General features: G+C 43.1%; 1 protein-coding gene across 2 annotated transcripts in view; it reads left to right on the forward strand.

The window, feature by feature from the left end:
• Positions 1-432: 432 nt before the first annotated feature.
• The window catches only part of tsc2 (TSC complex subunit 2), a 45888-nt gene continuing 32024 nt past the window's right edge, over positions 433-14296 (forward strand). For both annotated transcript variants that reach the window (XM_058380204.1, XM_058380205.1), the window contains exons 1-25: positions 433-607; positions 3351-3506; positions 3599-3685; positions 4235-4345; positions 4467-4614; positions 4959-5076; positions 5362-5410; positions 5502-5627; positions 5849-5922; positions 6007-6133; positions 7255-7398; positions 7511-7648; positions 7788-7891; positions 8121-8202; positions 8313-8468; positions 8699-8809; positions 9242-9364; positions 9466-9572; positions 9680-9833; positions 9909-10031; positions 10216-10350; positions 10599-10788; positions 10871-10964; positions 11144-11246; positions 11350-11444. In XM_058380204.1, the coding sequence (XP_058236187.1) occupies positions 3375-3506; positions 3599-3685; positions 4235-4345; positions 4467-4614; positions 4959-5076; positions 5362-5410; positions 5502-5627; positions 5849-5922; positions 6007-6133; positions 7255-7398; positions 7511-7648; positions 7788-7891; positions 8121-8202; positions 8313-8468; positions 8699-8809; positions 9242-9364; positions 9466-9572; positions 9680-9833; positions 9909-10031; positions 10216-10350; positions 10599-10788; positions 10871-10964; positions 11144-11246; positions 11350-11444 (2831 nt within the window). In that variant the 5' untranslated portion in view covers positions 433-607; positions 3351-3374. The remainder of the gene's footprint in view (positions 608-3350; positions 3507-3598; positions 3686-4234; positions 4346-4466; positions 4615-4958; positions 5077-5361; positions 5411-5501; positions 5628-5848; positions 5923-6006; positions 6134-7254; positions 7399-7510; positions 7649-7787; positions 7892-8120; positions 8203-8312; positions 8469-8698; positions 8810-9241; positions 9365-9465; positions 9573-9679; positions 9834-9908; positions 10032-10215; positions 10351-10598; positions 10789-10870; positions 10965-11143; positions 11247-11349; positions 11445-14296) is intronic.

Genomic DNA, 14296 nt, shown 5'->3' on the forward strand with positions numbered 1-14296 from the left:
TTATTTATTTATTTAAACAATATAGGTTATAGGAATATTATTCCCAAAAAAACCAAGCTTTAATACAAATATAAAATGACAAAACACGAACACTGACGGACTTTTAAAAATAAAAAAAATGGCGTTAAAATTATTAAAACAACGTATCTATTCAATAAATGCAATAACTTGCATTCTTAAAAATATATATTTAAAAAATTGTTTTGTTTTTCATAATTTTCGAGTAATTCAAAGTAAATAATATATATATATATATATATATATATATATATATATATATATATATATATATATATATATATATATATATATATATATATATATTTATTTTTTTATTTTTATTTTTTTTTCTTATTTTTATTTTTTAAAGAAAAACTACATTAAACTAGGATAGGATAGGGACCGGAAGTACATTTCTTTACTAACCATGACATCCGGTTAGAGCAGGGGCTGATCGGGTGATTATTTTAAGGGACGCTTTTGCTGCTTTGCACGGCTCGAAAAGACACAAATGCATAAACATTTATTGGGTTTGCTGCTTTGAAAAGATCCACCGCGTCCCAGAGACCCCTTGATGGTCAGCCCTGCTCCACTGTCCAGCCGTGCGGTGAGAAATTGCCTTGTTTTTGTCTATGTTTATTATGGCTTGTTTACTTGATACCTGCAGCAGCGTGAGTGGACAGATCACGAGCCAAGAGTGTCTTAGAGTGAGATTTGAACCTTCTTGTTGTTGTTGATAAAAAGTGTTTTAAAAATCCGTGTATATTTCAGACGTTCTTGATGTTACATTGGTGCATTTAGTTTGTGACCATGACAATAAACATCATAACTGTCTCACAATCTCAGGATAAAGACACTGCACACTCTAGAACTTTATAACTCAGGATTTAACATATATAAATAAATAAATATCTGTGATTTATGTTTTCGCACACGTGATGAAGCCTACGTGCATGACCAAGACGTAGCCACGCCCACTGCTATGGCTCCTCCTCCTTTCTATTAAAAATCTGTTCTTTTGTGATTTATAATTTTGGTCACTGGTGTGCAGTCATGTTGGAACAGGAAGGGGTCATCCCCAAACTGTTCCCACAAAGAGCATGAAATTGTCCAAAATGTCCTGGTATGAAGCTGAAGCATTAAGAGTTCCTTTCACTGGAACTAAGGGGCGGAGTCAAATCCCTGAACTCAATGATTTGGAAGGGTGTCCCAATACTTTTGGCAATATAAGTGTATCATTCAGCATCACATGATCTGGTTAATGAGCTTTAAACAAGCAAGTAGATAAATACATAGTGTCCCTTCTAGCAGTGTAGAACAGATTATAGCAAACGTTACGAAGGCATTTGTGCTGCTCTGAGTGAATGAAGCTAGCAAGTCATGGAAGCTTAAAGCAAATGATCCCTCAAACAGAAGTGCTGATGCGGTTTCTCCGACTCTGTATGAATCACTGATGTGTATAAAAATGGACGAAAGGACTTAACAGTCATAGGTTGCCATTACTTTCCCAGCACACACTTCAGGCTCAGACCGAGGCAGGGGGCGTGGCCTAAAGCCTGCACTGTGTATTAGAAGTGATTGTAGCTAAAAATGCCCAAATCCTGTCAGACGTTGACGTATTAGCTAGTTAAAAGCACAGTTTATGAATGTTTTCTGAATATAAATACAAAATCATCTGAGAAATCCTGTCAGGTTAGCTTCTTTTGGCTAGTTGGTAGCAATGTTGGTAGTAAAGTACAAACATTTTATGAATGTAACTGAAACATCCTCTCAGAAATCCTGTCAGGTTAGCTCCTGTTAGCAAGTTGAGTAACGTTGGTAGTAAACATGACATTTTATAAATATAACTGTACAATCCTGTCAGGTTAGCTCCTGTTAGCAAGTTGAGTAACGTTGGTAGTAAACATGACATTTTATAAATATAACTGTACAATCCTGTCAGGTTAGCTCCTGTTAGCAAGTTGAGTAACGTTGGTAGTAAACATGACATTTTATAAATATAACTGTACAATCCTGTCAGGTTAGCTCCTGTTAGCTAGTTGAGTAACGTTGATAGTAAACATGACATTTTATAAATATAACTGTACAATCCTGTCAGGTTAGCTCCTGTTAGCTAGTTGAGTAACGTTGGTAGTAAACATGACATTTTATAAATATAACTGTACAATCCTGTCAGGTTAGCTCCTGTTAGCTAGTTGAGTAACGTTGATAGTAAACATGACATTTTATAAGTATAACTGTACAATCCTGTCAGGTTAGCTCCTGTTAGCTAGTTGAGTAACGTTGATAGTAAACATGACATTTTATAAATATAACTGTACAATCCTGTCAGGTTAGCTCCTGTTAGCAAGTTGAGTAACGTTGATAGTAAACATGACATTTTATAAGTATAACTGTACAATCCTGTCAGATTAGCTTCTTTTAGCTAGTTGAGTAACGTTGGTAGTGAAAATTACAAATATTTCATGAATATAACTGTAAAATCCTGTCAGGTTAGCTTCTTTTAGCTAGTTTAGTAATGTTGGTGATATAAATTGCAAACATTTTATAAATATAACTAATTATCCTGTTAAGTTAGCTAATTTTAGCTAGTTGAGTAATGTTGGTAATATAATTACAAACATTTTATAAATATAACTGTAAAATCCTGTCAGGTTAGCTTCTTGTAGTTGGTAGCAATGTTGGTAGTAAATTACGAACATTTTATGAATGTAACTGCAAAATCCTCTCAGAAATCCTGTCAGGTTAGCTCCTGTTAGCTAGTTGAGTAATGTTGGTGGTGAAAATTACAAACATTTTATAAATATAACTGTAAAATCCCTTCAGAAATCCTGTCAGGTTATCTAGCTGGCTTTAGTTAGCATTAAAATCTTAAAGAAAAGTTATTAAATGCTGTTAGGTTAGTGCAGGAAAGCTAGCTGGCAGTTATATGTCTTAAAAGGTTCTGTCAGGTTGGCTAATGTTAGCTAGAAGGCTAATGTCTGTCTTTAAATCCTGTCAGGTTAGTACCTGCTAGTTAGAATGTTAAGGTTTTGGAATGTTAAAAATGTAAAAATTCTCTCAGAAATCCTGTCAGTTAGCTAGCTGTCTGTTGGTAGCATCAACAATCCTGTCAGAAACCTGAATTTTGGCTAGTGTGTATTATTAGCATTGATGAATATGACTACAAAATACTGCTAGGTTAACCAACCTCAGCGCTTGCTAGCTAGCCGGATAGTGTTTGTCCTATCAGTTTAGCTTGAGTTAATGCTAGCTGGCTGGTTTGACTTTATGAAGAAGATCTTCTCAGGTAAATGCAGTTTGGATGACTTTAGCTAGCTGGCTAAATCATGACCATTGTCCTTTCTCAGTAAGTCCACCTGAGCGCTGGGATCATGAACAAGCAGCCCAGTAAGGAGTCTCTGAAGGACAAGCTGAAGGGGGTGTTCGGACTCACGCCTCGTATCCCCACCAAACCGACCGAGAGCAGACCGTCCGAGTTCATCATCACCCACGACATCCTGAAGGTCAGAGAAGTGAAGATGTTTCACCGTTTGATTGGAAATTCTCATTGTGTGGGAGAAGGAAAGCTCTGTAACGTGTGTGTGTGTGTGTTTAGGAGCTAGCGCCGGAGTGTGGGCTGAGCAACAGAATCAGGGTCATCAACCATGTTTGTGACCTCGCCAAGTCCAAAAAGTTTGAGGAGGTGAGATTTCATTCTCGTTGTGAATGGTTATGTTGTTAAAAAAGGGCGTGGCTGCTTGTCTTTGCACCAGTATCAAAGACACGCCTTTTTATCAACTATTTACCTTGTCAGGATAGCTCATATTAGCTAGGTGGCTAGTGTTAGCTGTGAAAAATATGAACATTTGTGAGTATGATTTTTAAAAAAATCCTGTTATGGCTGTTAGGATTAGCATAAACAGGATCTAAAATCCTGTCAGGTTTGCTCATGCTAGCTTGTCAGCTAGTGTTAGCAGTGAAGCTGTTTATGAACGCGCTTAAAGGCTATCTCAGGAATCTTGCTACGATGTACGCTAGGTGTTAGCTTTGAAGGTTGAACATGTCAGTTTGGCTTGTACTGGCTGAGACTTAGCGCCTGTTGACTAGCATTTGAAACACTGCTTATAAACATTTATGAATATGGATTAAAAATTATTTGTCTTTTTTATGCAAAGTGTTTTGGTTTTTTGATTATAAATCAGATGTGTAGATTATAGTTTGCTCATATGTATTGGCACCCACTGTGTGTTAGCATGCTGTGGAGGCTTTATGGAAGGCGGTGGAGGACATGATGCACCCTGAACAAGTAGCTGAAGCTCGACACGCTGTGCTACTGCTGCTGAGGGCTATAATACAGGGACAGGTAACACACACACACACACACTAGCTATAATGGGATTTGTTAAAATGCCTTAAAGTTCATGATGTTATCAACATGGAGCTTTTACACATACACGTGTGTGTGTGTGTGTGTGTGTGTGTAGGGGGAGAGACTGGGTCCGTTGAGAGCGTACTTCTTTAAGATCATTTGGGACTACCAGCCCTGTAACGAGGACCTGCCCGAGAGGCTCGGGGTGTTCAAGGCCCTCACGGAGAACGGGAAAGACGTCACCTACCTGGAGGACGAGATAGGTGAGTCACTGCTGTGGTGATGGAGGCAGCAAACACCAGGAATTACTGTAGCAACCACCTGCAACACCACCGTATCTGTAGCCACACCCTAACAAACACCTGGAATTACTGTAGCAACCACCTGCAGCACCACCGTATCTGTAGCCACACCCTAACAAACACCTGGAATGACCCTGTCAACCACTTGTTTAATCAGTCCTTTCACACGGCCTAGTTTTTGTTTTTTTTAGTATGATAGTGAAAGGGTTTCTCTGTGTCAAGTGAGCCGACCTGTACTGTTCCTAGTAGTGTGGTGTGTGTTTGTGTGTGTGTGTGTGTGTGTGTGTGTTCGTTCTGCCCCTCAGCTCGTTTCGTGGTGGTTTGGATGGAGACAGGTTTGACTGCTGATTTCTTACATGTGCTGGTGAACCTGGTCAAGTTCAACTCCTGCTACCTGGATCAGAACGTCTCACTGATGGTGCAGTAAGTCCCACATACGCACACTCTCTCTCTCTCTCTCTCTCTCTCTCTCTCTTTATCTCTCTCTCTCTCACTTTCTTTCTCTCTCTCTCTCACTCTCTCTCTCACTCTTTCTCTCTCTCTCTCACTCTCTCTCTTTCTCTCTCTCTCTCACTCTCTCTCTTTCTCTCTCTCTCTCACTCTCTCTCTTTCTCTCTCTCTCTCTCTCTCTCTCTCATTTTAATATCAGCCCCATGTTTAGGAGCACTGTATATTTCAGTGTTGTTGAAGAGTGTCTTTGTGTTACAGGAAGATCTGCTTGCTGTGTAACCGAACCACATCCTCCACAGATATCGAGGTATGTTTATATACTTACAAAAACAAAAAAGCTTCTTTTAATATTTATATTCTTGTCACTGAATCTGTGTGTGTGTGTGTGTGTGTTCCAGGTAGCTCTGCAGGTCCTGGATGCGGTGGTGTGTTATAACTGCTTGCCGTCCGACTCTCTGACCATCTTCATCATCACGCTGTGCAGAACGGTGAACGTGAAGGAGTTCTGCGAGTCCTGCTGGAAGGTGAGACTCCACCAATTAAACATCAGGTTTGGGGCGGAGCTTCATGACGATGACACTAAGTATAAACGGTTTATTTGTTCCTGTTCTCAGCCAGTCATTCATTCCCTTCTCAGCTTCTCTTGTGTTTTAAATCAGTTTATTAGGCTCGTCTGACGTGCAGGTCTTTTCTGTGGATGAGCCGTTGCTATAGAAACAATAACGTATGCTCTCTCCTTGTGTAGCTGATGAGGAAGGTGTTGGGGACTCACCTGGGACACAGTGCAATCTACACCATGTGTCGCATCATGGAGGAAAGGTGTGTTCATTAAAATAGAGAGAGTTACCTTTGCCAGACATGGAGTTGACCTCTACATGCTCCTCCCACTCATTTATTTTTTAGGGTGTATACGGAGGACGCCGCCCTGCTGAGAGGAGCCGTGTTTTTCGTTGGCATGGCGCTGTGGGGCGCTCATAGACTCCCCGCTCTGAAGAACACACCCACACTGGTGCTGCCCTCGTTCTACAAGGTGTGTGTGTGTGAAGCAATTTAAAGGAGAAGTTCAGATCATTTCCTCACTCCCTCGTCATCCAAGATGTTCATGTCTTTCTTTCTTCAGTGGTAAAGAAATGATGGTTTTTTTTTTTGAGGAAAACATTTCAGGATCTTTCTCCATATAGTGGACTTCAGTGGTGAACTTCCACAGTGCAGCTTCAGAGAGCTCTAAACCTCCATCCCAGACCAGGAAGAAGGCTCTTAACTAACCACACCATCGGTCATTTTCTTAGAAAAATAAAAAACGGTATACTTTTTAACCACAAAAGCTCATCTAGCTCTAGCTCTGGGATGCGCATCTGCGATGATATTACATAATCACGTCAAAAGGTCACACGTGATGTAGGCGGGGCTACAGACCCAGTGTTTACAAAGAGAACGTGCAAATAAATCAAACGCTCTACTAATGAAAAGGTAGAAGGAGAATGTCTGGGTGTGTTGATTAAAGCAGTCACGTTATTTCCAAGCGGACGTTTTAGGTTTAAAACGATTTCCACGTCCAGGGTACGCACACACACACACACACATATGAACGGACCATTTTAAACAAAAAAACTGACACAAAGACATAACTCTGTCTCATTCCACACACATCACCTTCAGAGCGCTCCTCCTTCTCCACACTAGTAAACACTGGGTCTGTAGCTCCGCCTACAACGGCATTTTAGAAGGTCAGACTCACAGGCACCATTGAAGTCCACTATATCTAGAAAAATCCTGAAATGTTTTCCTCAAAAAAACATCATTTCTTTATGACTGAAGAAAGAAAGACTTGAACATCTTGGATGACGAGGGGGTGAGGAAATGACCTGTAGAGTTTTGTTCTGGAAGTGAACTTCTCCTTTAATAGCTGTGTGTAATCGGATGCAGCTAACGAGCTGCTCGTTAGTAACAAAGCGATCTCTACGCTTTTATTTCTCTACACAGTAATTTAAACTGACTCAGAGTGCATTATGGGAGTTCCCTTTAGTCACTACATCAAATCGCAATTAAAACGTAATGACTATTAGGACGCCTTGATCGGAGCGGTTTAGCGTCTGTATGGGTTTGTAGCATTACCTAGAATATGACCTTTGACCTCTCTCTGACCCCCAGGCTATGAACTGCGCCAACGAGGTGGTGTCCTACGAGATCGTCCTGTCCATCACACGGCTGATAAAGAAGTACGGGAAAGAGCTGCAGGTGGTCACCTGGGACATCCTGCTGGCCATCATAGAGAGGCTCCTGCAGCAGATACAGGTAACGCACACACACACGCATGGCCGGATATGTTAGAGCTGGTATTTTTTTAATCATCTAATTTAAATTTAGTTACTTGAAATGTATTTATGAAGTGTGTTTGTGTGTGTAGAGCTCAGGCAGTCCTGACCTGAAGGCCATTGTGTTTGAGTTGTTGAGTACGGTGGAAGAGCTGTACGAACAGAACGACTACCATGGATCCACAGAGCGCTTCTTCAGCCTGGTGGAAAAATGCGCCGAAAAACGACCGGTCAGTCTCACACACACACACACACACACTGAGTCAGTTATCGAGTCACATGGTCATTGTCTGTCATTTGGCTGCTCACTCAGTTGCTCAGTCAGTTATTTGTATTGTGTATATGTGTGTGTGTGTGTGTGTGTTATAGGATGCGTCAGTGCTGACTCTAATCTCGTACCGAGCTCAGTCCATTCATCCTGCTAAAGACGGCTGGATCCAGAGCCTCCATCGCCTCATGGAGAAATTCTTCAGGTTTGACCTTAAGTGCCTGTCAATCAAGCATGCTCATTAGCATATTAGACCACGCCCACTCACCGTCATATGTTTATTCTGATCGCTGATTAACTTTTGTAACCATAATACATTATAATTTGTCTCCCGAGGTACACTAAGTCTCTCTCTCTCTCTCTCTCTCTCCCCCCCCTCTCTCTCTCTGTCTGTCTGTCTGTCTGTCTCTCTCTCCCTCTCTCACGTTTTTTAGGAACGAGACACGCAGTGTGATCAGAATCAAAGTGCTGCACATCCTCTCCTTTGTCCTCAGCACTAACAGACAGCTGTATGAGGTTCAGGAAGAAACATTTTCCTTCTTGTTTTCTGCAGTTTCGCCTCTTCTCATCCTCCATGTAAGTTGACTCTTTAAGCACTTAATGTGTGTGTGTGTGTTCTCCTGCAGGAGGAGCTGATCGAGGTGGTGGTGCTGCCTCAGCTGGGACAGATCGCAGAGGACCGGGATCTGTCTGTGCGGAAACAGGCCACACAGCTGCTGGTGGATCTTGCTGAGGGCTGCAACACACACCACTTCAACAGCCTGCTCGACATCATCGAGAAGGTCTCACACACACGGACACACACACACACGGACACACACGCACACACGGACACACACGCACACACGGACACACATTTATTTAATTCACCCTATTGAATCTTTATCAGTCAAGACATCAGGTGTCCAGTGGTTGATTTAATTCTAGTTCTAAATGTGTTTCTATAGTAACAGCTTACTCAGGGACTTGTGGTGTGTGTGTGTGTGTGTGTGTGTGTGTGTGTGTGTTGTAGGTGGCAAGTCGTCCACTGTCGTGCTCTGTAGATGGAGACAGAGAGCTTTCAGCTGACTCGCCCATGGAGGATGTCAAAACTGCCATACTGGGGCTGCTGGAGATCCTGCAGGTACACACACACACACACACAAGCAGGATACTAAAAGATTGTCTAAATGTCTAAAACTCATCACCTTTTTAAAACACACACCTGTCTCTCTCTGTTGTTCTATTTGTCTGTCTCTGTGTCGGTTTCTCTCTCTCTCTCTCTCTCTCTCTCTCTCCCTGTTCTATTTCTCTGTCTCTGTCTCTCTCTCTCTCTCTCTCTCTCTCTCTCTCTCTCTCTCCCTGTTCTATTTCTCTGTCTCTGTCTCTCTCTCTCTCTCTCTCTCTCTCTCCCTGTTCTATTTCTCTGTCTCTGTCTCTCTCTCTCTCTCTCTCTCTCCCTGTTCTATTTCTCTGTCTCTCTCTCTCTCTCTCTCTCTCTCTCTCTCTCTCTCTCCCTGTTCTATTTCTCTGTCTCTCTCTCTCTCTCTCGCGCTCTCTCTCTCTCTGTGCTCAGAGTAAGCTGTACAGTCTGCCAGCCAGTCATGGGAGTCGAGTGTATGAGTTGCTGATTAGTCACCTGCAGCTCCACTACAAAAACAAGTACTGCTCCGCCCTGGCCAGCTCCGTACGCCTACAGGTCAGAGGTCACAGGGTCACTGGTCATCTGCATCTCTGAAATTTATTTTATATTTTTTGTTTCGGAGTGTTTTATAAGACTCGTTTTTTTTTCTTCCTCAGGTGTTTGATTTCTTGTTGTTAATGAGAGCGGACTCGTTGCACCGTCTGGGTGTGCCCAATAAAGATGGAGTCCTGCGCTTTAGCCCCTACTGCTACTGTGATGTGGGGTAAACACACACACACACACACTCAATTAATTCTACTCCACAAGTTCCTGCTCTGTTGTCTCAGTCTCACTCTGTGTGCGTGTGTGTGTGTGTGTCTCCTTGTCCAGTGGGACAGAGAAGAGAGAGGCGGAGAAAAAGCCAACCGGAACCGTCTCTTCGCCAACAGGAAGTCCCGCCCCTGCGGCTCCGCCCACTTCCATCCGCACTGCCTGCCTGCCGTACAACCTCGCTTTCAATGTGCTGCTTCAGTGTCTGAAGATGGTACACACACACACACACACACACACACTGATGCATCTGTTATTTGTTTTTGTGTTTATTTTTTTTTTTTTTCAGGAAACAGACTGGAAGGTTCTGAAGCTGGTTCTGGATAAGATGCCTTGGACGCTGCAGTATAAAGTTTTGCTCCTCACGTCACCGTGTAGTGTAGATCAGCTGTGCTCCACTCTCTGCTCTATGGTACACACACACAGACACACGCACGCACACACACACTCAGACACACACCCTTTAAGCATAGAGGGGAAAAAAAGAATCCTAACAGCATTATTAATGCGTGACTGTATAATACATTTACATCCTCAGTAAAAGGCATGTGTGTTTGTGTGTGTGTGTGTGTGTGCGCATGTGTGTGTGTCTCTAGGTGACGGATCGTCTGATCTCAGAGAGGTTAAAACGAACTCCGGATGGTTTTTCACGCACCGATGTCCAGCTGGCCGTGGTTCCTGTTCTGACCGCGCTCACGTCCTATCACTGTTACTTAGAACAGTCCAGACAGGTCACACACACACACACACACACACACACACACACTTCTGCATTGGTCTGTTTTCATATTCTGTGTTTTTGCCTTTTGTGCTGATATGACACACTGTAACCATGACAACGCCATTCCTGGCCAAGTAGATTAAAAAATTTCTAGTGTAGTAATTGCTTTATATTTACTCTGTCCTCCATGTTGTTTTGTAAACACTACTCTTTCTCTCTCTCTCTCTCTCTCTCTCTCTCTCTCTATCTGTCTATCAGAGGGAGCTGGTACAGTGTTTGGAGACAGGTTTGATCTACCGCTGTGCTAAGCAGTGTGTTGTGGCTCTGACCATGTGTACGGTGGAGATGCCTGACATCATGATCAAGCTGCTGCCCGCCCTCATCGTCAAGCTCACCCACATTTCGGCAACCGTCGCCATGGCGTCACCCATGCTGGAGTTCCTGTCCAGTGAGTGATGAAGAGTCCATGTGTGCAGAAAGATCTTTCAGAAACAGTTTATATAAATCTCTCTCTCTCTCTCTGTCTATAGCGCTGGTCAGGTTGCCTCACCTGTATGCTAACTTTGTAGCTGAGCAGTACGTCAGTGTGTTTGCCATCTCGCTGCCTTACACCAACCCCTCCAAGTGAGTTCCAGCTCATCTAGAACACACACACACACACACAGCCCTTACACTTTTGCTGGAACTACACACTCCCAGTTATGGATGTGGTGCCTTTTGTAATTGTATAATTACCCCTCTCTCTCTCCCTCTCTCCCTCTCTCTCTCTCTCTCTCTCTCTCTCTCTCTCTCTCTCTCTGTAGGTTTAATCAGTACATTGTGTCTCTCGCCCATCATGTGATTGCCATGTGGTTCATCCGCTGCAGGATGCCCTTCAGGAAAGACTTTGTGCAGTACATCACCAAGGTGAGTGTGTGTGTGATGTTACACAGACCATGCTATGATTTGTAGGTTCAAGATTTTATATGGTGTCCCTCTGTTTCCCCTAAACACACAAACACACACACAGGGTCTCCGGTCGAATGCTCTGCTTCCCTTTGATGACACACACGAACAGAGCAGCTTCCGGGCTCGCAGCACCAGTCTGAACGAGAGGCCAAAGAGGTACACACACACACATACAGACAGACACACACACACACACACACACACACTAAATAAGTTTTCTTTCCTGAAGTTAGGTTTATTTGACATCTGTGATGATGGTAACCTTGATGAATGTGGTGATATCATGATGTTGTCATTAATTACAGCACAGATCATTCATTTTGTTTTCTTCACCCACTCATCTGTCTGACATGCATTCCCCCCCCCCTCTCTCCAGATTCTGTCTTTCTTTTTTACTCTGTTTCTTTCTACTTCAAAAAACATCAGCACACACACACACACACACTGTGTACTCCAGACTACGATATCCCCCACTTTTTTTTTTTTTACCCCAGAATCAGAATCAGAGTTCTGTGTTCTGATTGGTCAGGAGGAGTTGAAGAGCTCTGAGAGTAGTTAACATTCAATCTCTCGTTCTAACGCATCATCTTACACTCGTTCACGGTGGGAAAGAAAGGCTGGTGAGGGAACAGCTGTTTGACATAAGCAAAAACATCTGGATGTTCATCACAACTTCATAATGTATATCGATGTTGGACAGTTGGTTAGACAGACAGATGGTTGGACAGGCCGACAGACAGAATGTTGGACAAACAGATGGTTGGACAGGCAGACAGACAGACGGTTGGGCAGACAGACAGACAGAATGTTGGACAAACGGATGGTTGGACAGACAGACTGAATGTTGGACAGACAGACAGACAGATGGTTGAGCAGACAGACGGACAGACGGTTGGGCAGACGGACAGACAGACAGACAGAAGGTTGGACAGACAGACAAAATGTAGCAATAAATGGATAAAAAGTACAAACTTGCTGTGGTATAAGGGTGAGGGCTTACTCAATACCATTTCTCCACAAGGATGCCCCTCACCAGCCAATCAGGAACTAGCATTCTCCAGATTACACAGGAAGTGAATAAATACGTGATTAATAATGAAAAAAATTCTTCATACATTAATGCAACATCGATGTTTCAATAATAATTTTCTTCAGAGTTCTCTCTCTGTGTCTCTGGTGTGATGTAAAGTCTGGAATATACAGTGTGTGTACATGCGGTCAGTCTCATCCCGGATCACATCGACGAGTCGCGTTTTTTTTACCAACATGTGCGTGATTGTAGCCACGCCCACCCGGACCTCCTCGTCCCTGAGTTTGGCTCCTGATGGCTGTCAGTCAAATGCTTTCAAAAGTCCAGAGCGTCTCTTTCTGCTAGAATGGAAGACCATTAATGAAGAATTAAACGGAAATATCATTTTAAACAGAACTTTCCCCTTCTCCCTTTTTAGTGTCCTTTATTTTATTTTTTTTCTTTGCCAGTCGTCTTTTCTTCCCCCGTTCCTTACTTTTCCTCTTTTCTCACCACAGCTGATAAACCGTCCGCTTCCCGTCCCAGCCGTGTAGCTGTAAAATCTTTCTGATCGTTTAACATGAACCGTCTCCATCGTTACATACGTGTCTCATCTTACATAAGCACCATCTCTCCATCTCCAGTTCACAGTAACCATAGCAACCCATACTGATGAAGCCTCCGGTAACCGTAACCCTCACAGATCCTGTGGTCTGACATCACCCAAGCTTTCCTCTCCATCTCTGTGCTTTATTTCCGTTTGTCTGTTCCTCGTGGAGTTGGGACAAGAGGAAGGAAAAACTTCTCCAGACCTCTGTTCATCTGAGCGGGAGCACAGAGCTAAAGGGCGGAGTAATGGTTTAAAATAGGACCAAATACAGTAAATGTTTAGACAGGCAGATGGATAGTTGGACAGAAAGACAGACAGTCAGACAGAAGGTTGGACAGACAGACTGAGAGAATGTTAGACAGACAGAATGTTGGACAGCCAGACAGACAGAATGTTGGACAGAGAAGACAGACAGAATGTTGGACATACGGAGAGATTGTTAGACAGACAGACAGAATGTTGGACAGCCAGACAGACAGAATGTTGGACAGCCAGAAAGACAGAATGTTGGACATACGGAGAGATTGTTAGACAGACAGACAGAATGTTGGACAGAGAAGACAGACAGAATGTTGGACATACTGAGAGATTGTTGGACAGACAGAGAGAATGAACAGACAGATGGACTCCACACAGTCTCTTGAGTGAGAGCTGTGTGCCCTGAGGTGGTGGTGATGAAGGTGTGAGTCTTCCTCAGTGACCGTGGAGGTGGACAGATGAGACGCAGCGCTGGACTTCCTTTGTTCCAACTCCACAGCTTCCTCTCACACGTCCTGATGGATCATGTGTTTTGCTTTATTTGCTGCATCTCTGTGTCTTCTTCAGAGACACACACACACACACACACACACACACACACACACACGCCTCTGACTGTGACGTTGTGCTGTACTGTTGATTTTGAATATAATGATCATTGCTGAATCTGCCTTCTCTTCCCCTGTAGATTTCTGCATTCTGTTGTTATTAATAGATTCCCGTTTTTAATCCCTGAATTCCTTTTCTTTTCTTTTTTTTAAGAAAGTTGTCTACTTTATGCTCTGTTGTGTGTTTTTATCTTTGTGTTCTCTCTCTCTTTTCCTAGTTTTCTTTCCTCCTCTTTTTCTACACATTTCCTGTCTCCTTTGTTTAGTCTGCGCTGCTGACCAAGTTTACTTTTTTTTTTTTTTTTACTTTCTTGTTTGGCTCCTCCCCCCTCCTCTGATTGGGCCGTGTGGTGGGTGTGGTTTCGGGGGTCACCGACGCCGCTGGTCCCTGTCCTTTGATTGGCTGCCACCACCTTCTCCACCATTGACCTTGACTTCGTTGTGGACCGTTCTGACGTGCCCATAAAAAAAAAAAAAAATCCGTGCCCCCCTTCCTGAAAACTGTGGCCACGCCCCTTTCTGG

The sequence above is a fragment of the Hemibagrus wyckioides genome, linkage group LG26, assembly GCF_019097595.1.
Source record: "Hemibagrus wyckioides isolate EC202008001 linkage group LG26, SWU_Hwy_1.0, whole genome shotgun sequence".
NCBI classification, from domain to species: Eukaryota; Metazoa; Chordata; class Actinopteri; order Siluriformes; family Bagridae; genus Hemibagrus; species Hemibagrus wyckioides.